Source organism: Neodiprion lecontei, chromosome 4 (genome assembly GCF_021901455.1).
Source record: "Neodiprion lecontei isolate iyNeoLeco1 chromosome 4, iyNeoLeco1.1, whole genome shotgun sequence".
Classification (NCBI taxonomy): Eukaryota; Metazoa; Arthropoda; class Insecta; order Hymenoptera; family Diprionidae; genus Neodiprion; species Neodiprion lecontei.
Window position 1 is genome coordinate 37,760,262 of NC_060263.1, and position 23,771 is coordinate 37,784,032.

Sequence of the window (23,771 nt, forward strand, 5' to 3'; positions counted from 1 at the left end):
ACCTCTTGGAAGCTACTTTGAAAAGTATGCGAGCTTTGGAATGTGCTATTAGAAAAATTAGTTAGTGAAACGTTCAGAGCGTTTATCACAGTAGGTGGAGAAATGTTCATAACATCATTGCACCTTGCCCTGGGCTCAAAATCCTCGTAGCTTAAGTTATTCAGATTTGTTAGGTGAGATTGGAAGTCCGAAAGGCTAGCTGTCGAAATACCGCTATCTCTCAGGTCATTAGGGTCACTCTGCTGTTCCGTATCGTCCTCTGTATTCCATTCCGATGTACGTTTGTGCGTAAGACGCTTGGGTGGAGCAGGTGGACCGATAGAACTTGTATTCGATTCTCTCTTATCAGGAGCTAAAAGAGATACGAATTACAGCGAACACGTTATCATTGGAGAAAATCATTTTCAGCTCTAAAACACAACCACAGTGTATAATATCACTTACTGCAACCTCTGGGTGGCAACGGTGGAGCTGGTTCAGGTCCTGGTTCACTCCAGGAGTTCCTCATATTAGTCTGATCACTTCCATCTGTTGGTGTTGGCAAAGAATGTCTCAAGGGTAACTTTGGGCTGATGGGTTTACTCAGAGATCTTTGATGGGTCGGTCTTGGCGGGGTGGTTCCATAGCCCACAGAACGCGGTCTCACTTCTCTTTGCGGAATCGGAGGTGGAGCACCGTCAACTCTGGTGTAAAAACCTTCGTCTTCCATCTGCCCTTCACTGTCCGTATGAGATATTCTGGAACCAGCTGTTTCCAGAGTAGCAGGACGCTGCTTTTCATTTGTCGGCAATGGCGGTAATGGCGAACTGTAATATTTGAGTGAAGTCATATAAATGTTCCATTCTGAAAGGCTTGTTACATCTTCAACAAAATTGGTTTTATCAGAAACATAAAACTCACTTGATGATGCTGTCCTGGTGGATCGTTCTCTGCCTTGCCAAAGGTCCCAAACCTTGTTTCAATTGAGTAAATCTCTCGATCAGTCTTTTATGCAAGGGTTGTACACCGGCAGGAGCAAGTTGCCCGTGCAAAAGTAGACCTGATTCCAGAACGCTCATTTGATCGAGAATCAAACTTCTTAGACGGTTTACGTGAGGAATAGCGTCCGGGTTTTGCCTCGAGAATTCTGATGTTAAAAATGCTTCCTCGTATTTCGTTATACCACCCATAACATTGGCATCAATTATTCCCTGTAGCCTCATGCTAAACGGATTGATATTTCTATGGGGTTCTGCTGTATACTGTGCAACAAGTTTTCGCAATTCACGTTCCACAGATTGCATTGTCTCGCAGGCAAATTGTACCGGAGCGAGAAGCTCCGTTCTTTTTTCTATCACTTCAAACCATCTAAGTATGCCAGGAAGTTTTGCTTCTGTCGTTAGCAATGTCCGTTCGATCCATAAAGATTTGAACTCGTTTTCCCTGTCAACTGGACCTCGATGCAGAGGACGATCGAATGTGAATTTTCGAACGTCGTTCACCAAGTAAAATGCCACTATTCTCTCAGGGACTTCCGTCATACCGTAACCCAGGCTTCCCTCCTCTGGTATCGGCTTGACATTGCAGATTTGAATAACTAGAATTGTGTTACAGGATTTTAGAGGAGAATACTTGTACTACATGATCAGAAATTAGGAAATTGAGAATTGTTACAGAATATAATATATGTAGTATAAAACTCACATTGGCCCTCAGAAGAAATAATAGTTTCGTCGGGTGGTGAATTCTTCATCAGAATTTGTGCGCTTGGAAATTCCGTTTGCAATCGTTGAGTAAAAGCTCCAATCCTCTCGTACTCCAGACCTCGATAAATGAATAGTTTGTTCTAAGAAAAAAAACAAAAGAAAAGACAATGATTATGTGCCGGATTATTTCAATATGCTCAGGTTCGCAATTTTGCTCAAATCTTGTTATTAAAGATAATCAATTTACCCTGACGAATAGCGGAAAGCTTAGTCCATAGAAGCCTACTCTAAAGTACTCTGGCTCTGGTCTCAGTTGCGTAAGAATATTATCCAAGAATCTTGCCTGGGTTCTTAATATGTGACTAAGCTTAGCATAATCGTATAATCTCGATTCGTACAACACAGCCAATTCTTTGCACAAAGGTATTCCTTTCTCCCAACATTTGCCTCTATCGAAATAATGAATTATCTGATGATAGAGCAATTCTTTCCTTTGCCATTCTGGCTGCTGTGGATGTGCGTGATCAGGTGGTAATGTTGTTGCTCCCCATCCTAGCTGATCGGCGTATAATTTCATTGTGAAGCCGGCTTCTGTATAGTTTTCAGCTGCCAGATGCAAGTCGTGAAGTTTATAAATGTAGCGTAGATACATTTCTTTTCGATTGAACTCGTTTTTGTAAAAGTTCTGGATGAAACACAGAAATATACCCATTTTAGTTATGCAATAAGTGTGTTGGAGGCAACACAAACTCGTCTTTCAAGAGACAAATGAAGACAAAGAGAACTTGAGGAATCTTCCAGTAACTTTAATGACGCAAGACTTTCTGTAAAATATCATGTGTCTAACGCTTCAATATGATTTGCTGTTGGTATATTTAGCACCCTCTAAGCCACGCGAGTGCTACAAGTAGCAAATTAACAAACAGCATAATGACATTAACACATTGCCAATTAATGATAGACTGATTTTATATCCATCTGTTACTTCAACTAGACGTATGTTACTTAAGCACCTAAACTAAGTTTGACTGTAAGAACGATGCATCTCTATCGAACTGACTGCAAACACATTTTTAAAGTATCACTTATACCTACCAACAAATTCACAGTGCAAGACATTCGCTTATCTCTGTTCTCATCGCCTTGAATAACGCTTCTGTAATCTAGCAATCTTTCTAGCAAGCGTGTTACAGAGGTGATAAATGCTGTACCACTATCTTTCCACGTTGGATCTTCTGATTGAACTCTATCCAGCAATCTGAAAATTTGTTCAACAAAAACAAGTCAGCATATTTAAATGTATGCTATCATTGAACAGTAAAATAACGAGCATAATTTTCTCATATGATACACAGACTTACACGGCACTGAGGTGCTCCCTATAGCCGCATGGAATTAAACATTGCACGTTATTCAAAATGAAATTAGCAACAATGACACAAATTATATAAATCTTTATGTTTGCAGTTAAAAGTTGCAGAAACTGTTTGTTTCTACAACACATACTTACATGGTATTAAATAACTGTCGATATTCGTCGTCACCTTTGTTCTCGCTGATTAGAATGTCGAGTTTATCGATTAATTCTGATTCAACAGATTTAAAACTGCCTCTAGCGCGTTGTTCGCATTCCATCATATCGAAAAATATATGTAAAGTTGCTTTTCTCAGCTCGCTCTCTGGCACTAGAGTAACTTCTAGAAACGGTCCCACCATTCCAGGAATAAAGTCCAATTTTCGTTCACCCAAATGCGACCACATGGATAGTATTTGAAATCCCATTAAAACTCTCATGTCACCATACTTTTCAACAACCTTTTCCCTCTTCACTTCAGAGAATTGTTCCAACTGAAGGGAAGGTTGAGTCAAATAGGCCACAGCCAAATTGAAATAGGTCGACCAGAGTTGAGAGTCAAAGCTGCCGTGTAAAAATCTGAAGGCCAACGGTTGCGCCAGCTCTTGCAGCGACCTCAAAATGATGTTATTTGCTTGCATTCTGATCACTAACCAATCAGGAGGGAATATTTCTTGTCTGACCAGGTCTCTGAAGACTAGAAACACTCTTAAAAGGAAATCTTTCAATGGTTTTCGCTCACCGCCGTGGGTCAATTCTTCCCACAGTCTTGAATAATGATACTCATCAAGGAGCTGAAGAAGACCGATTAAACAACCGACAAGACATCCCAAATTGGGACAGCTAGAATCGATCACGATCAGTATCGTTTGAATCAAGATATCCAATGTCGAAAGACACAGAGTCTCGACGTCATGGTGTATGCAATTGTTAACTTTGTTTGTATCATGTGCTCGTTTATAGAGGAAGCTGAGAAGTTCCCCTAAAATGTCCGTACAAGCTCTGAGCTCTTCTCTTCTGGCTAAGTGTACCCTTAGATGTCTGCAAATTGTGGTCAATAATAAATTTCTGCTCTCATCGTCTTGGAAGAGCTGAGATGTGACAATATTTTTTATGGCTGTGAGCTTAGACCGCATTAACTCTGGAGGGGGTTCTCGCGGCAGCGAATCAAGCATTTGGCATGTTAGTCTGGCCACTTCTAGGACCGGTAAAACGGCAACAAGCTGTTCGAACACTGCCGAAATTGAGAGAAGCAATGCCACTTGCGACAAAAGTACAACGTCAGATGATATACTCAGCATTTTATTCAGCGCCGCAAACACACAGTATAAATCTCGCTTGAAGCTGTCTTCGTATTGACCCGCGGTTGCTCTGGAGAACAGCAAACGGCTCTGGATAATAAATTTGAATATGTATTCCAGAGATCTAAAACACTTCATAATCGGTTCTTGCTTCTCAGCAGCAGTTACCCAGTCAGCGCAGTGCTGCACACTGCTCAATAGCCCTTTGTAAACTAAAGCGGCTGCAAAATGACCTGATATGTAGGCATCCATGACGGGTTTGAAGTGCTCGAATTTTGGATCTTCTAGTAGACTGAATATTGAAACCAGGACTTGAAATACCAAGCCGGAGTGAGCGGTGGAGTTCCCATCTTCTGTATGGAACATGGAAAACAACGCGTCCAGTATATCTTGAAGAAATTTAACCAACTCCTCACCCCCTAATCTCAATACTCGTCCTAGGGCTTCGGATATTCTTTCCGGATGCTCTTTCCACTGTAGAAGACTTAGCAGGTCAACATTTTGTGTTAGTTTTGTACTGCAGAGTAAAGAGTGCACAAATACAGCCTCTTTGTGCGATCTCGTGAACGGCGGTGTGCCTGTAATACGAATATTTTCTGTAATTATTAATACCGTAGGATGATAAGATTTAGAGCAAACTTCTCAGATTCTACACTATGCCAATTTTGAATAGAACCAGTACTAAATTTGGTTGAACGTTACCAAAGTCACGTTATGACAAATGTACTGGCAATTAATCGGTAGTATGTGAAAAATGGTATTACAGTATAGATAATAGTTACCTGGAGAATTAGGTTCTCGAGCGCTACTTGGCAATGACAGATAACTGAGAGTGTCCAACTTGGCACGATCTTCGCACTTGTAGATGTAGAGTTCATGCTGACCATCTTGCAGCGTGGCTCCACCTGGCTCCATCAAACGAACAAACGCAAATCCAAACAACTTCTTGTCGTTCTTTTCACGGGCTAGACGACCAAGTACAAAGAAACAATGATTATTGTACTAGGACATGTAGTAGCTGGCTGTTCGAGTCAATAAAACATTTTTTAAGAAATTTCATTAATGTTGAAAGCATTATTGTTTATCGTTATACTCACTGGAACAGTGTCTGAATTCTAAGCGTACGTGAGATCCGTAAAATTTATCGATTGGAATTGCAAGCCGGATTGTTTCAGCCCATGATGGACTGTTGTAGTGATAGATAATTAGACTTTGGTATTCCGAACTCGCGTCCATGCCAGCTGCTCCGAATAAGCAACCTTCCAAGGGCTGACCTTCCGCGTCCAGCATTAATATGGTGACCTATAATTGCAGCAGTTCGGTTTAGTGAAATTCTTGTGGAATGTAAAGCATAAATTATACAATACATCACAGGTATATCCGAGCCTAGCACTTACCTCTATATTTTTAGCTGTAGATTTTCCACCACGCTCAAACTCCCCCCTTTCCAATTTTAAATACAAATCGTTGCGCACATCACCCGGCATAATAACGTCTGAAAATCCGAGCTTCTTCGTCAAGCAAATATTTTTGAATAACAGGGGATGCTCTTCTCGAACTTGAGACAACTCTCCATGCAAAACACGCAGAGATGCTACGATGCCATAATTTGGCTGTCCCGTTAAGGGGGAACATTTGTTGTTTCGAATTATTTGCTCGTGCAATTGATGAAATTCCTTTTCTTCGCCCTGATATACCTGAAATACAATACACGGATGTATAATTTCCATGGGAAATACAAGACTATTCAAAGGCACCGTTTCCTAAAACGACCAACAACATACTTTGTACGTAAATAATGTTTAAAAAAATTTCCATTGTACCTTAAAAGTCATTTCCGATTCTTCGCTGTGATCCTGCGTGGCTTCAGCCAAACACAAAACAGCGACTCCGTGTGGCCTCCGATAAACGGTGCTGCATGCCTTATTTTTTCCTGAATCCGAGTAAAGCATTCGTCCGCATCTCATTACGTGGGCAACCATGTACAAATCTTTGCTCAAATCGGCGTTCCCGAGATCGGTAAAAATTGTACAGTTGCTGTGCAATTTTTCAACATAGTTGGAAAAACCTTCCTTAGATATTCTGACTAAAAATCTTTCGCTCAGGTACTGAGAGTGCCTTGCGTCGTATAGTGAAAAATAAATTTCAACATCCTCCCCGATTGTGTGGCCAAAATCTCGCATACTGAAGTACAAGTGATGAGTCAAAACTTTCTTGTGTTCCTTGCGCCTTAGCGTACCGCGCGCTGATGCACCTTGAGAATTTTCCGCGCTTTGTACGTGCTAAAAAAATGAATAATTTGTTTATTTCACTTATGCGATGACTTTTCGTCCATACAGACGTACTTTTCTTCATATTCTAAGTGTAGCTAAGTATTAGAATAAACTAGGATTTTGCTGAACGAGTGCGGTACGCCTTTTGCAGCTAGGCAACCCAGTACGCATGAAAGTAACGCCGGTGTTTCGATCACAGGCGAATGCGAAAAACCCAAGTGACTTACCACGTGGTATAATTCGATGACAGACATCGTATCGGGATCTACCATATGTGATCCTTGCCGAGGCACAAGGTCCAAGCCGAGTTTTCTGAAGCATAAATGAGAGAAAGAAAGAATTTATACAAGTTTATTGAAAATTTTATTTTTTCAGGGCGAAAGTAAGCGCTTTCGAATCAGACTTGATCCGCCAGTGGAAATGCATGAGTTTGATGCTCCTGTACGGCAGTAAGTTGCACGTGGAGGTCAAGGGCAATCGGGGGTGGGGTGACCGCGGGTCTTTGACCTGAATCGCAGAATCGAGAATATTGGGTACGTTAAAAAAATGTAGAATTAATGGATGACTAAGTTATAATAATCCATAACTGTAAATGGCCGCATGACCTTTCATTAAATTTCTGACACGTGTTATTTAAATTATCCCCAATCAACAGTAACATGACATGCCCGTATACGATAGCGTGATCAGTTAATCCCTGACAGATTATACGGAGTATGAAATCAAATGACAATAATTATGACGGAGCCTTTTTATGAGGCGGCTAATATGTCTCTGCCGGGTTGCATGCGTGCCAATTAAAGACACGTACCACGTGTAAGTAGCCCAGTATTTATCTCAACAGGTGCTATTCATTTGCATCCACAGAAATCGCGGCAAGTCAACTCCTCGCTGCGATACGGAGATAAGTGTCGATCCGACTCGTGTCCCGTTGAGCCGATAAACAGTATATAAGAGTCACCGTTAAAAATTGGATAAATATACCCTGCGTAAATGTGTTACACAAGCTGCAACCGATAGATATTTATATATACTTTTGCGATACTCGGATCACGCAAACGCGTGCCTGCAAGCACGAGGTGAAAACCGTGATTAGGGAAGAGATTGATGGGAGGGTTTATAATGTATAATATGTGTCCGTAGGTCGTAGAGTATAGCACAATTTCTCGGTATTGTGCACGCCGAGGTGCGTCCGGGAATTTCAATGTACCAGACAGGACCCACGCCCGATCGAGTGAGGCAAGTCCCATCGTTCCCGTGCTCGGGCCCCGTGAGACCAACGTCAGGCCCCTCGGTTGCCCCCACCAAAGGAATGCAGGCGAGTCTTGCGGAGACCTGAATGCGCGGAGACAGGTTCGGGCAATGTCCGTCGTTTCGTGACCGCCTATATCTATGACTCCGCTCACCCTATGCCCCGTTCAAAAAATATCGCATCGCGACCACAAAATCGAACTAAAGGCATCGTTAAATCCTTGTCGAACGGTTAAAACAGACATGGAACGAAGCCTTGGCTGCGGATATCATAATTATTATGCTCTCGAAGTTTATAACCTAAGCAATAAAGTTAAAAGGATGCTGCAGTCAGTTTTTACCGACCGCGTTGAATGTCACTTGTTTTTAATATTATATCATTTAATTACCATTTAGATATAACGACGAAGAAAATTGTTGAAAAACTTTTTTCCTTTCTTTACTCGGTCGGTAAGGACTGACTATAGCATCGTAAAGTTAATCATATTTCAGGAAGGATCGCTAGGGTTACAATATTTGCTTTTCACTGTTACGTTCTCGGAAAACCTACGGCGAGTCCAACTCTTTCATTTTTCCTTGACCTTTGGATTCGAGATCCGATCTAAAACCTCAAAGTTACAGTCGTGCTCGGCTGATGAAATGGACACTATAAAAGCACACCCCTCCGCAGTAACGTAGAATAAAAGTGATTGTACATACAACTCGCAGCGTCTGCACGGACATCAGCCGATTTTATGTCCTCGAGGTAACCTCGCGTGCACACGCTGTGGGTAAGGTACACATTCATACAAAACCAGTCTTCCTACAGTGTAAAATGGGTCTTGCTGGTTATGCCCAGAGGATATACCTGGACTCGTACATATAGGTGCAGGTATACATATACGATTACGGTAGACCGAATTTCCACGACGAAACATCGTCCAGAAGAATTTCACCAGCAAACGGATATAGTTATGGCGTGACGTCATCTCCCGGCTATTCAACCGGCAGTTGGAATGTTTCAGAATGATTTGTAGAATGGTTTCTAATATCTACTTTATATTTAACCACAGCCGCTGTACAAATCAACATTTTATAAACTTTACAAGAAGCTATGCCGCAATTTTCAGTATTTCTTCAAAATAAATACAAGTGCAAGTTACGGATATAGTGTCCACTGTTTCACACTCGCAACTGAACTTCGTTGCTAAAGAGAAACTATCAGATGAATATATGCTTTGGGTTTATTATACTGGTCAATAATGTTTAAATTCTTCCATGTTGCTTAGTATCTTCAGTATTTGTAAGTTAGACAAATTTGAAAATCAATATTATTGTGATATTTAAGAGGGGCTAAAGTTATATCGATTGTTTATCAATTGAATGGAGCTCTCAAAGTCAAGTCCAATTGCCTATGTCTTTTTAGAGAGTTCAATTTGATCACCGACTATCAACGAGTATATCTGTAATTAACATGTCAACAAGTTGTAGCCAAAGTATATTACAACCGTGTGGTACATAGAAAGTGCAGTGCGCAAATAAGAAATATTTATCTACTATTGACTGGGCTCGTTATACACATTACCCAGCTGAGAATTTGTCTGATTTTCACGTGTGCGTGATTCAGAGTTAAACGCCTGAAGTATGTAATGTAGGTATATGGGTGAATTTGTTCAATGAATTAGAACGACTAGTCTTAAGCCTGTTGATACGAAGAATAAAGAAGCCTGTTGATACGTGTAATTAGAAGCGCGACGTTCTCTCTTCGGTCTCTAATATACCTTCGCAGTTATAAACTCTATTCTTCCTTCAAACATTGGCAGATATACTTTCCTACAAGTCGTACCTCCCAGCATTCGCAGTTTCGACGATGTTAAACCCGGCTTTTAGACCGTTGTATAAAGTATACCTGGAATTTCCTACCTAACTATATTATAAACGATTCATCATAGCTATACCTGAGTAGAAACAGACACCAAGATACGAGCTGACGAGGCGGTTTCATTCTACAAAACGTGTCCAGACTTCCGAGTCATTAGTTTCAGTTATAACCGATTCTCATACGTATAACTGCACACCTGTTATTTAAGATATATCGTATAAAGATTATTTCACGCCACCTACACGAAGAAACCGTTATCGTATCTCGTTTGCCGAATATAAGTAAATGACGAATCGACCGTTCCCCTTAAAACATCGACAAAGTAAAAGGACACCTCATATTCGAAGGAAATCAATCCATCATCGACGATAATTGCGAAGATAAGTATAATAAGGTACAACAGAGTGTGCACAGAGTTATTGCACAACCAATGAACCGGGTTAATCTGAAAGTTATGTATATACAATAATAAACCTGTACGTACTGCACATGCCGCATTGTAAAAAGTCTTCATATCCATTCGTGCAAACGTGCGCTTACACACACACGCGCACACACAGGCATAAAATGGCAATTTGCGATGGATGTCAGGGCTACGAGGGCTGTGCATGGCAGTCCAGCTCAAACGGTCTTAATTAAGCCCCATATAGCATGACGATTTACTCTGTTCAGGCTAAAAATAAAAGATAGTCGTAGGGTAGGCTATTATTTCAGCTGTTATAGGCCACGGGAGTTCGCAGAGATATAATACGATGGTGAACGGAAACCGGGAAGCTGCGCCTTCGTTAACCGATAGTCCGAACCACATATTTTCCATATTGCAGCAATGCAAGTGTCTTTACATGCGGTTAAACCTGAACATAATTATTTCCTCTTATTCCAGGATCTTCGATGACAATACTGCCGCCACATGACATTGCAACGTCAGATTGGGAAACCCTTTATTCTTGATCTGTACATGCAATTGTAACTGAGAATGATTTTTATTACCCGTAACAAGTATTGCTGCTGAATGAATTACAACGAAATCGGAGAGAGGGAAATGAAAAATATGGGTCAATCGACGCGGAACGATTCAAATTATCCTGATATACATACCTATATTATACTTATATTGCAGAGGTATAAAAACTTGAAGTATAAAAAAACGACTAAAGTTGGCACATTCTCGGCAATCCTGCAATACCGAGGAAATAGCACTGTTATACTAATATGTAATTAGTTAAACGGTTGAACGAACATACGTCCGTCTCTTCGAGCCAATTATAAAACCGGTAGCATCGGCAGGGCAGCAGTAGCAACATCAGCAAAAACGAAGCACGTACTCAGAGGTAGGCGGTAAAAAGTTCCGCGTTTTTCCATAATCCATGCAACACCGAAGGTTGTTTGAAACATGATCTTTCCTATTTGGTGTAAGGAAACGAATGAAATCGAATGAGGTTTAAAGGATCCTAAAGAGGGACCCGGAGCTGTAAGGATCGAGGTATAGTATAACAAAAGCCGACGAGAGACGGATCCTCGAGTCCGAAATGGCAATGGTTCTGAAGTTGAACAGGTTCCGTGCATGGTTGCGGCGTATTCACCGAGCCACAAACCTTGACTCTGGTATGGTACAGCGGAAAGAGCAGACCGGCCACCAGCAGCGTGGCCATGTGTCGGAGCAAGAACGCAACATCACGATTTCGTGTCGAGATGCTGCGGTCGCCGTTGCGGAGGCAAGCATGCGCGCACTCACGATCAACGGAATAGCTGAAACGACCTGGAGAGGATAAAACCTTCCACGTATAACACGTATTATTGGATTACGCCTGGCCTCTACGTGCGTGCATGTACGTACTACATACATACCAACATGTTATATATCATAAGTAGTACGTTATACGCATGCGACAATTTTATCTAGTGAGATGCGACGAGAGAAATGAACAATTTTGAAACGACGCTATGTATCAGAGGAATGGTCTATACCCTGGCTTGTTCAAAATATCGTCAAATGAGCGAGGTAGCACGTTTAAGTGGTTCTTTTGAACCTCGGTTTCGTCAGTTTTTGTTTCAACACTGATTGGGCTGTACTAATTGTAAATTGGATAGGGGAATTGACGTCGTTTACTACGTGACAGTTTCTAGTCGAGGAAGAAGCAGCTTATTATAATTATCATACGTACGGTTCTGCAACAAAGCAATACACGTATATAGCACTAACGGATACTTATGTGTGTAAATGTAAATTCAGACGTATACGTATAAGCGAAAATTCGTTTTCCAAGCATTAAAAATCTGTTGTGTTCTTAGCGCGATTAGCGATTCCTGTACTATTGTAGGCTTACTATAAATTATATTAATTAAGAGTTTTCCACCGCTTGTACAATAATATCGCACCACTGTTTAAAAAGAGGCTTCGTGTCTACCGAGAATTTTCAAGGTCGAATAGAATGAAGAAAATAAAAAATAAATTGTACAAAGAGTATATATCAGAAAACGATAAAGCGGAAGAACAATTCAATATTGCAATGAAAATCATGTGCGCGGAACATCGCTTATAAGTCGTTTTATTTGTCCAAGTTACGCGATAATTGCGGTTATCTCCCGGCAGTGGATTTTAATAACAACAGAGAAGAGGAAAGTATAAGTTGGGGAAATATATCAAATTGCGGTCGATGTAGGTATCCACTCGCCACTTATAGCAGTCTCACAATCAGCATTATTGACAGCGGTTGAAATTGACCGAGAAAAGTCAAGTTTCTGTACGTGTGAGAATAAGAAATTACCAACGGGATTATACCCAGCGACGTGACGATCAGTTTATACATATATGGAACTGCAGAATAGGATAGAGGAGGGGAAAAGAGGGAAGGAGGATGACAGACGCCTCACGTAGTAAGAAAGGATTGAGGGGATTCCCATGCCTTATTGCCACAATGAGGTATTTCGAAAAGGGCAGAGAGCCGCAGCGTATGCTAGGTAATGAACGCGTCTCATCCCCTTCCCGGCTTTCCATGGAAGTTGGAACACGACAAGGAAAGAATCAAGATGGCGTCCGGCTCGGGCCCTACGGTCGGAGCCGTGGCAGTTGTTCGACGGGCCCCGTTGGTGCGACACGCTTGTTGTCTCTCCTCGGGTTTATAAGTGCGTGCGTCAGTTGGTTTGGTTTGATTTATTTGTTTTATTTCTCTCTTAACTTCAATGTAACAACGACGCGACTGGGAATATTGACGGAAAGAAGATAACCGCGTGTGTGTGTTTCTTGCAGGGAAATAGAAAAATATCTTGGCGCCGTACCTCATTTGAGCTGTAAGGATACCCACTCTGCAACATTTTACTATAAAAGTATTTTACTACTGCCGCAAGGCTTTTGCCTCTCCAATCTCTTATCGCCGTTTGCCTTCCGAGTCTCGATTCATTTGTTTTATTTTGTTTTGTTTTGTTCTGTTTTATCAACGGATACGCGACGCTTCTTGCGCCGATTCTCGACTGCTTAGGAAGAAAGGAAACTGACGAAGTGAATTTAGACAATTTACACCGACCGGCGTGCGGCGTCTGTTCATTTCTCTTTCTCTCTCGCTCTATCTCTCTCATTTTCTTTCTTGTCTCGTACATATTCTCTCGACCGACAGACGACCCTCCTACCGCGTCTCGGTATTTGGCTGCCTGCCTTTCTGGGTTTACACAACGATACAGAGGCGAGCAAACCGGTCACCCGGCTATCTTGAAAGTCGTATAAAAACGAAAGTTGAGTCAATTCCTGGAACTGAGCGTACTAGTAATCCATAGAAATTCGACGCACCGGATGATTCGCCAAACGCCGAATCAACATTCGGATCAGTAAATATCGAGCCATCGGTCTGATAAGATTCCGCGGAATCTTAAAATTGGACAATATAAAGAATAAAAAAAAAAAAAATTATCTTACAACGTAACGCGAGTGCAGGAGATCGTACGACTGTGTTATAAAGGTCGCGACGCCCACGAATTTCGTGATTAGACACTGACGAGCTGCGTTCTACTTGTGTTAGTTCTCGGAATGTTGACACATGCTTCGAACAACGACAGCACGGAATTAATCTATACGGTATTTTCGATATCTTATCGATTATCCCGAAGATTTTGGCACAATTTTCTCTTATTGTTATGGCTATACTCGTTAAGGAATGCCGCTTGGTTAATGGTCGGTACCGTTTTCCAAATGGATCGAAAATGGAGCTACCGAATAGACCTTTGTGCTCTGAACCATTGCATAATGTCATAAAGAATTACCTCAAAATAGGAAGACGGAAAAATGAAATTTGTACGAAATGAAATAGCGACAGCTTGTAGTTAACAAATCGAAGTGATATCCGCATGTCTTCATACGTACTTACATACATTCCGTAGTATACGTGTGTGTGGAATTTCATAATGCTCGTTTTTCTCGCATTTGTTTAATGCAAATTTCGTGGAAACCGCATGGCAAACGTTTCCATGTTTAGGCATAACGTAATAAGCAGAATACCTCAAGATGATATTATTGCAATTATAGTATACTTTTTTTTTTCTTGGTTTTGTTTACTAAAATGTACTCCACTTTCGTCACACGATACTACATCCAATGCGAGAAGGAAAATCATAATCTCGTCTGCTTTGACGAATGGATTTGAAAAACAGTACAACGATAATATCCCGGTCGGTAAAACAGGGGCGTAAAACTCCGCCTCAAACAAAGATTGAAGCAATCAATTTCAGCCGGAATATACAATTACGTTAGAAAAATCTGTTAGCCACATGCGGAGAGCGTAGAACCGTCGCCGGTTTATTGTGCCGCACTGCAGGCGTAATGAATACCGTTTTAAACATACATATTGCAAACATCTGCGATTATATAACAAGAAATTGAATTTGCTCTGTAATATGTTTATTAAGCACAGATAGCTCGTTCCATTTCGACATGTTTGTGCTTCAACGATATTAAGGTTCGATATTTAATTGTGAGTAGAAAATTTTCGCTCTCTTTCTTCATTCTAAAATCATTTAATGATAATTATTGTCACATCTTCCTGTCGGCTGTGCATAGGATGTAACGTATATTATCAGGGACGACATTTTTCCGAGGTTGAATCATCTCGCAGTGTATTCTGACGTAGATATGAACTTGTTGCTACAGCAGCTCCCACCAACAGCAGCAGTTTATGTCCTTTCACTCGAGATAAGTTTACGTCGCTATTATTATAATACCCGCTTTGTTCCTGATGCAGACAACAGGAGATCATTTACGTAAGCTGTAACATTTTCGATAAAATTTCGCAGCGAGATGGGAACAACGACGCGCGTTATTCCCAGAGATCCGTAAACAGTTACGAGTAATAAGTATCCGAGTAAAGCCCGATGATGCCGGTGATCGAAGGAGTAAATTTAATCTGAACTTTGCGCCAGTTTTCTACAAATATATAAAGAATACCTGCAGGAATAATAATACGATTTGCGTCACGTTTACACTAAGCAACGAAACTGATTTCTTCTTTTTATTTTTCCTCCTTATTCTTATCGCGAAAAAGTTTGTGCGAAAGATTCAAAAATTTTCTTATATTAGTGGAGCAATATTGCAAGACGTTGAAGAACCTTTTAAAGTAGAAACATTTTCGGTCTACTGGGAAGTATTATACGAAGAATGAAACAACGACGAATGGTCCGTAAAACACGCTGTGATTGACCCCTGAGTAACGGCATGCGCTTTGAGTCAACTTGTACCAATTTACTAAATAACGAAACTCTGGCCGTGTAACAAGTTTCATCAGACTCTCTTATTGAACGGGTCTGTTTATGTGGTACGTTTTAAAAATCGAAACGTCGAGAAATTAAATGTGCGTAGATAGAGAATGTATCTTCTCGTGGTAAAGGATGATTTGAAAAATGATATAACGTTGTTATTGTGACTTGTACGTTTCAACATGTTCACGATTCTTGTTTCAGGGTGTAAAAACGATCGAAAATGGCGGTTTTCAGCCTGGTCTCGGCTGTAGCTGGGTTCGTCAAGGTTCGATACTTGATCGACAAAGCTGTAATTGACAATATGGTGTTTCGGGCCCATTATCGAATCACCTCTGCAATTCTATTCGTCTGTTGCATCATCGTCACAGCGAACAGTTTGATTGGTGAGTAAACATTTCGCACTTTTTATTCCTAATGTTACCGAATTGAATATATCTTAACAAAACTAACGTTGCATCCAATATCACAGGTCTGTAAACAAAAAAAACTACACTGGTTTTTTTTTTTTTTTTTTTTTCTTACACTGTTTTGTTAACAATTTTTAACCACAGACACCAAAAAAAATTGTCAAAAATTCCATCGCGTTGGGTCCTTTCTTGAATTCGTGTTTGTGGTTTCATTTAGCGCAAAACTCCCGTTTAACTCGAAATCTGATATCCCATTCTTGTTTCTGAAAATCTTATGCAAAAGTGATTTCTTACTTCAATTTAATATGTATTAAAGTGAGACTCAAAAAAATAAATAAAAACAAGGGAAACAGAAATTGGAAAACGGAACCGTATTCGGAAAAGTATCAAAGAGAAGAAGAAATGGTTTCATAGGGAAAAAGAATGAACATGAAATGTCAAGTACATTTCATCAAGAAATATTATTTAGTTCATTGTAATGAAATGGTGATTTTTTCATCACCGCTTTTTTATGCGACTGTACGTGATGGAGGGAAATGAAAGTAATTTTTGGATTCAGCACACTCGAAAACATAACATTTACCATATACATCCAGTGCAGCTCAAGTGAAATATTTTTTTGCAGACCTATGTTTCCGAAGAACCGTAAGTTCCTCGAGGTGTTTTGACCAGTTGTGATAATCGAGATTTATGTAATCATAATCGTTAACGGTTAGTGAACGAGTGAACAATTTTCGTCAATTTGATTTTCAACCCTCTCCAGGTGAACCGATAAATTGTATATCGGATCCGTCGGTCCCGGGACACGTGGTGAACAACTATTGCTGGGTGATGGTCAGCTACACTATTCCTGGAAAAAGTCTCAAGCCTATACCCTCGGACACAGCACATCCAGGCCTCGGTCCAGACACTGGCGATAGAAAGTATCATTCCTACTACCAGTGGGTTCCTTTCATGCTATTTTTCCAAGGAATACTATTCTACATTCCACATTGGATGTGGAAACAGTGGGAAGAGGGCAAGGTCAAAAATATATCCGAGGGAATCCGCGGCGCGTTGGTGGAAACCAAGGAGGAACGATTGGTCAGAACGAATCGGCTAGTACAGTACATGTACGAAACTCTACACCTGCACAACAGTTATGCAGCCGGATATTTCTTCTGCGAGGCTCTCAACTTTGTCAATGTGGTGAGGCTTCTTTTTTTCTTTAAACTCTTTTCACGTTTATGCAATATTTAGCTTTTAAAACGAAACTTGGAAGAAGCTGGATGCTAAATTTACGAACGATTTTCCGTTCGGGTTGCATGTAATTTATAACTGTCCTTTGATTTCAGGTTGGGAACATATTTTTCATCGACACATTTTTGGGCGGTGCGTTTTTGACTTACGGAACGGAAGTGGTTGCGTTCAGTAATATGGATCAGGAGAAACGAAGAGATCCGATGATAGAGATATTCCCGCGCGTGACAAAATGCGATTTCCACAAATTCGGTCCGTCCGGCGGCGTTCAGAAATTGGATTTCCTCTGCGTGTTGGCCCTGAACATTCTCAATGAAAAGATATACATCTTTTTATGGTTCTGGTTTATCATTCTGGCCATTTTTTCGGGAATCGGTCTCCTGTACAGTATGGCTATTGTTCTACTACCGAGCACTCGCGAAGCCATATTGAAGAAGCGTTTCAAATTTGGAAGCTCCGCCGAAGTTAACGCTCTTATCAGAAAGACTCAGGTGGGCTTTGCAATTGGTTGCTAGTTTTCACATTTTTTATTTATCCTGCTCTGATCATCTTCAAATATGTGATCCCGTAATTAACCCATTGATTATGTTTTCAGGTCGGAGACTTTCTGCTACTTCATTTCCTCGGTCAGAATATGCACCTCTCAATATTCAGAGAAATTTTGGAAGAATTATCGCGTCGTTTGCACCTAGGATCTAGTAGCGGAGCTTCACCAACCTCTGTGCCATCGGCTCCGAGTACTTTAGAAATGTCTCCTATATATCCGGAAATAGAAAAGTTTGGCAAGGACACGGAAATCTAAACCATGTGATAAAACGTTGAGGTAAATTGATGCGAGAAGAGCGCCTGGTTCTTTTTTCATTTTCTTGGGAAGGTGAACGAAATTTTGTTCAATCATCATCGAAGTACAGTTATTTTCACTTCGATTTCAAATTCAAACACATATTTTCTTTAGTTCGACTTTTCCTTACAAAACAATTATACGTATCGCTGTAAACGATACGTGCTAATTAAATACGAATGTATCGATTAGATGGGTCTATAAATGATTTCGATTTAATTTGATTTCATAGGATTATTAATAACGATACGATTATGATTTATTATTTTGCTAAGATAATGATCTATCTTTAAAATCGCTCCATGAACAGTTATTTTTATAGGAACGATTGTCTTACTCGATTTTCAATTAAAACGCTGTTAAAAGTGCTCCAAGTATTTTTGCAATTTTGGTCCGCTTTACGTGTTTGGTAGGAAAAAAAATCCGATGTTTCGTTAGCATCCTAATGCTGTAGTTACTTCATCTCATCGTTGCTAAACGATTTTTTACATTTGCAACAGATGATAATAGCGGGGTGAATGAATGATTAAACGGTCTCGAATACATTAATAATTTGTTTGAGAGGATGATGCACGGGCGTGCGTCAATAATAAACAATTGATCGCGATGTGAAAGTGTAGAAAGAAAAAAAAAAATAATTAAATAAAAATGCTTTAAATCTAAGCATTGCGTCGACTAAAACAGGCGTACAATGGGTTTCGTCCTAAGCGCGATATGAAATTTTGCTCTAAATTAATTCAGTTCCTGTCTTCTGAACAAAAATATTGATATCAAAACATCACAAATATCGCGTTTATAAGTTTGTCAGAGCCATTAGAGATTTTCTTTACTTTAAGTTCATCCAATCATCACTTCGACATTTTATCATTACTTCGTCGTGTATCAAAATGAGAATCGTATACTCCTGTAATCCACTATAAATTGTAATTGTACATTTTTTAAATATCGCGTAAATACTCTAGGCTAATTTCGCCTATGAAAGATAATAATCTATTCACAAATATTAGTATTAAATTTACTAGTGGGCTTTATTACTGGGTAATTTGCTCGACGATTCGTTTCGTTTTACTCTTTATCAAATTAAACCTAAGTAAACATCATTTCAACGGATTACCGAAGACGCGTTTTCCTTTCTTACATCAGGCCTTCTAATTTTGAACCATAATCTCATCATTGTCATCAAAACTCACGCATAATATCTGATAAATATCAACAAAGAGAAGGAAAAAAAGCGTTTACTGTTTTCCCAGTATACGCGATATAGTATATAAAAGTATTATACATTACAAAATATATTGCCAACGGGCAATTATACTTCTGTAATTCGGGATAAACGGCATACTATCTACTGTGACTGACCTGGATCGATATAATATAAATATACACACGTTATATATATTATTAGAACCTGTTTTCCGTTTATATGTAAATCTCATCTGAAGCGTTATAGCCTATAAAAAATGTGTAACGTTATATCTTGGATAAAGTATAACCACGTATTCATTCCTCGAGAATAACATGTATACAGTTTTTTTTCTCGTTGCCTTTTTCTTTATTCAATTGCTGATTAAATATCGTTTTGCAATTTTCCGCAAATATATATATATATATATATAATAACTAAGCAGGTTTTCGTGTCCATGAATGTTTGTATTTTTTACGTTAAACAACGATTCTAGCTAAACAAACACAGAGAGAAGAATACTACGATTATTTTTTTAGCAACTAGATTAGAGTATCGTTGAATATAAGGATTCATCTTCATTACACGAGTGATATACTTAGGTAAATATAGTTGTTGAAGTAAAACTCAAAGAAGAGAAAGGAATAAACTAAAATAAGAGAGACGTGATCGATTGGGTAACGCAGAATTACTCATATCGAGAAAGTTTCGTATAGAATTTAGTGATATTAGCGTATGATCTTTGATATTTTACGAGCGGAGAAAACAATTGTAATACTATAATAACGCTCACTTGTAAAAATCGCACGGAAAGTGAGAGAAAGACTGCCAGTTTGTGCAACGCCCTAGATAGCTATAGATATTATATTATAAAATTATATACATGTAATAAAACACCGACAAACGAATGAAAAATTAGATAATTAAACAAAAAAAAAAATTTTTTAATTCAATAAACAGAATGCTTGTAACTTATCGACAGTTTATTTCTTCCTATGTGTAATAATTCATTTGGAGCGGAGAAGCGGCGAATCAATTTCATCGGCTAGAGTAAAATAATGTGAGAAAAATATCGACTCACCGATTTCCCCAGTCCACTTTGTTGATGATTCGTAATTTTAGCTCCCGAGTTTGATCGCTCGTCAGCGTGCCGCCCAAAAGTTGCCGTCTCCATTCCAACAATTCTCGCATCACTTTTCGCAGGGTGTTGAATTTGTACGTTTCTCTTTCCTGAAAATGATTTTTCATTTCGAATTACTGAATGTTAGATATGATCAAGAACACACGCAACAAAAGGCTGGCACTATGCTTTGAGCCATTTTTTCATTTCTTGTCGAGACAAGTAATAATTTTCGGCACGGTTGAAACGCGGTAGCTAACGATAAATAACGATATTTATAGAACTTGGGATGCTAAAGTATAGATTATAACATAATAACAAGCGATTTTAGAGTGGCCATGAGCCAGCTCTCGAACTTGATGTTCGCAGACTGCAGGTTCGAAGTTCATGGAGAAAAAAAAAAAAGAATAATATCCAATTTGGATTCCGAACTTAAAATTCAGATTCGTGATTAACGATTTTAAAACCCTCGGTTATTACATGAAAATATGAGGGTTTTTAAAATTTTGAAAACAGAGAACGCACCACGTATAGTCTTTTCCAAATTCCTCCCCATTCTCTGAGTACCAAAGTAACTTCTCGGACAACAGGATCTTCCAGAGGGATAACCGATTCGAATAATCCTTCGTTCTCGATTTTGCAGGCTTTCAGCTGTACGTAAGAACTTGGAAAAATCCCTCTGACCGTCCGATTTTTTGTTGTGAATCCCCGAAACCATCCTGAAAACACAATAATTTTAAACGTACTTTATAACACATATGTGAGTAATTTGCGAATCGAAATACGATTGCGGTTTGTTCAAAGCAACGAATCACTCTAATCTGTTTCATATTTGCAAAAATCATGCCGGTATGTATCGTGTTTTTTTTCAGCGCAACATTATCCTCCTCAACTTACCAGCGCATTCCTCCAAAATCTGGACAGTCTCTCCAATTTCCAATGGCAAACCATACCGCGTGTCTCCTCTCCAGTTATAGAGGGCTGAAAATTGATAGAAAGGAATTTGAATATAGCAATATGAACATGTGAAAATAATTATCATTATTTATACTTCGTTCATATTAATTTCAGTTTTTGTCAGTCTTTGATATTATAGAATGATCTGAAAAAAATCACAGGTTCTGTTTTGAACGCGTTCAAGATGAAAAGATAAGATTAACGAAATCAAAAACGCTCAGGGCCGATTAATCGCACGTAGAGTTGGCATGAAATTCCCTATGATGCTGAATGCCGATTATAGCTGACCAAGAAATTGCAGCTAAGATAACGAATGTAATACGAGTATCGAGTGAACAAAGCAGACAATTGCAAAGACGAATATAACAATAATCTTTAGCCGGTAGGAGTGCAATAATGCAACGAACCGCAGATTTGAATCATATTTTATGTACGTACATAAAAAAATATAATTTTTTTTTCAAATAATATTTCTCCATACAATATTATTATTTTTGCTATTATTAATATATAGCGCATTCCATGACATCTCGATCAAGATTCTACGTCGATATCTCAGATTAGCTTCATAATTTTTCGCATGAATGTACACGACGAAAAACGCAATCGCAATTTTTCTGCACAATTTTTCGATCCAGCAAAACTATTTATCTGTAGTACGATTCAAAAACTTGAAACAAAAACACGAAAACCCCTACTTTTTAAAATCTCTAAATAATTCAGAAAAATCTCGTGAAATAAATAAGCAAGATGAAAAAAGAAAAAATTGTCATTACCAAAATTATATTATTACTATAAAGAATGAAAATTTTTGTGTTTATATTTATATCAAAAATGCAATCGAATAATAATAATATTTTAATTTTCTAATTCGTCTTTCGAAGTTATGGAATCTCCATCTTCTAATAAGTGTCAAAATTTTTCTTATACCTCACAAGAATTTTACCGAACTTTTATCAGCTTATAGAAAGTGCGGGTTTCTGTTTCATGTTTTTAAATCATACTTCGTATATACACTGGATTGACAAAGTCTGAAAAACATTGCGATGGCGTTTGTCGTCGTGTACTTTTAAGACAAAAAAAAAAAAACATTGACGTAGAGTCTTGATCGAGATGTCATGGAATGCCCCATATGTACATACATATACATACATATATATAATATATATATTTATTTCTTCCGGGAACTCTTGACGTGATAAGAACTAAAGTCACCGGAAACGCTTAACAATGCGCGTATGACACAGGCTTCCTGCCTCCGTCGCTCCTACGCGAGATGCATCTCAATGAGCAAGCCGATTACATGTGAATGTGCGACACGTACAAGTCCGACATACGTGTGCAAACCGTACATACATGCATACACACATTGTACGAGCGGTAGAACTGGTATAACATTCTACGTTCCTTTTACTGCCGCGAGTTTTTCCCCCTCGACGAACGATGTGAATGATGAACTATTTTTTTTCTCTTTTCACGTCTCCTCGTTCCGTGCCGCAAAGTCTACGAAATATTTCGGTATTCCCGTCAATTAAGAAATCCACGATAGCGCGAATTTTTCCAAGAATTTCTCACCGTATTCGCCGAACTGTGCGATCATCGTGCGGCAGCTTCTCGTTTTCTCGACAACGGAAATACAAACTTGATCTTGACGATATTTGGAATTTTTTTTGTTTTTTTTTTTTTTAAACTATGAACGAGAAAAGGTATATTAAAAAAGACAACTTCAGACTCATTATTTTCATTACTAATCAATTATAATCATTTACACATGTATATTATATTATTATAATAATCGAAGCGTTGTAATCACTGAAGAATTTGACAGATCTAATGGATTTAAAAAGATTATAGGAAGGTTTTTTACCGTCTATAATCTGAGAACCGTGTAATCTTTTAATTTGTTCCCCGTTTTTATTCCACCGCATGTCCCGAGAATTTATGAAGTAAACGTGGGTGAGCTTTTTTTTTACTACAGAGCAAATTAACCAAACTGTTATACAGCTGGTGCCCTTAATTTATACCTACGCAGAATTATTACGTTATATATATATATATCTCAATTCAAACCTCAGATATATGTATATATATATATATATATGTATAGAATACAAGTGTAATTATAATTGTTTTATATCAAAGCGTGTGAAGATTTTTATACGAAAAGAAAGACTTTTTTCGCCACGACTTTTGTGTCTATTGTGAGTTGAAACCGTCCCTAGGAAAGTTTAGAATTTTGAAACACGGTGTGTGAAAATTCGGACATTGAACTCGTATCAACGACGGAGCTTTGTGTCAAGTTTTCCCATTTCCTTGCGTCGCCGCGACCGGAAGAAAGCTTTCAAACACTTGCCCGGCCTTAATTCCATATAAAATACGTGCAAAGTTCGCGCGAGAGCTCGACAAGAAGAAAGAGAAGACGAAGAGGACGAAGAAAAAGAAGAAGCAAGCGTAGGAACGAATGCCTACAGATACGTATGAAAGTTAGGTTCTACAATTTCTGCATTTTTGCGTCAAGCGAGGAAATTTCTCCAAGACAGAAATTTACAGAACTAAA

At 39.0% G+C, this 23,771-nt stretch overlaps 2 protein-coding genes across 7 annotated transcripts in view; one reads left to right on the forward strand and one right to left on the reverse strand.

Moving 5' to 3' along the window:
* Positions 1-23,771, reverse strand: part of LOC107225645 (dedicator of cytokinesis protein 3) — a 33,547-nt gene that overhangs the window by 1,534 nt on the left and 8,242 nt on the right. The window contains exons 2-18 of one of the 3 annotated variants that reach the window (XM_046737195.1): positions 21,155-21,238; positions 20,783-20,976; positions 20,219-20,367; positions 6,841-6,925; positions 6,164-6,622; positions 5,738-6,037; positions 5,438-5,642; positions 5,123-5,305; positions 4,509-4,918; positions 3,196-4,430; positions 3,047-3,064; positions 2,781-2,943; positions 1,933-2,370; positions 1,684-1,825; positions 901-1,576; positions 445-806; positions 3-352 (exon numbers count right to left, since the gene is read on the reverse strand). In XM_046737195.1, the coding sequence (XP_046593151.1) occupies positions 3-352; positions 445-806; positions 901-1,576; positions 1,684-1,825; positions 1,933-2,370; positions 2,781-2,943; positions 3,047-3,064; positions 3,196-4,430; positions 4,509-4,918; positions 5,123-5,305; positions 5,438-5,642; positions 5,738-6,037; positions 6,164-6,622; positions 6,841-6,925; positions 20,219-20,367; positions 20,783-20,976; positions 21,155-21,238 (5,453 nt within the window). Of the gene's footprint in view, positions 1-2; positions 353-444; positions 807-900; positions 1,577-1,683; positions 1,826-1,932; positions 2,371-2,780; positions 2,944-3,046; positions 3,065-3,195; positions 4,919-5,122; positions 5,306-5,437; positions 5,643-5,737; positions 6,038-6,163; positions 6,623-6,840; positions 6,926-20,218; positions 20,368-20,782; positions 20,977-21,154; positions 21,239-23,771 lie in introns of all 3 variants that reach the window. The other 2 variants (XM_015666179.2, XM_015666180.2) reach the window with 2 other exon arrangements.
* LOC107225647 (innexin inx3) lies at positions 11,423-20,112 on the forward strand. 4 transcript variants are annotated; one of them, XM_046737206.1, is made up of 5 exons: positions 11,423-11,554; positions 15,669-15,850; positions 16,638-17,062; positions 17,209-17,604; positions 17,709-20,112. In XM_046737206.1, the coding sequence occupies exons 2-5, from the start codon at positions 15,688-15,690 to the stop codon at positions 17,913-17,915; spliced, it is 1,191 nt and encodes a 396-aa protein (XP_046593162.1). In that variant the 5' UTR covers positions 11,423-11,554; positions 15,669-15,687; the 3' UTR covers positions 17,916-20,112. The 4 variants fall into 4 exon arrangements, with proteins under 4 accessions (XP_046593162.1, XP_015521667.1, XP_046593161.1 ...); XM_015666181.2 differs by lacking the exon at positions 11,423-11,554 and adding an exon at positions 12,771-13,016; XM_046737205.1 differs by lacking the exon at positions 11,423-11,554 and adding an exon at positions 13,561-13,794.

Coding starts and splice junctions, on each gene's coding strand:
- LOC107225647 (XM_046737206.1), top strand. CDS start 15,688: ATGGCGGTTTTCAGCCTGGTCTCGGCTGTAGCTGGGTTCGTCAAGGTT. Junction 15,851..16,637: donor CACAGCGAACAGTTTGATTG/GTGAGTAAACAT, acceptor AACCCTCTCCAG/GTGAACCGATAAATTGTATA. Junction 17,605..17,708: donor CTCTTATCAGAAAGACTCAG/GTGGGCTTTGCA, acceptor TTATGTTTTCAG/GTCGGAGACTTTCTGCTACT.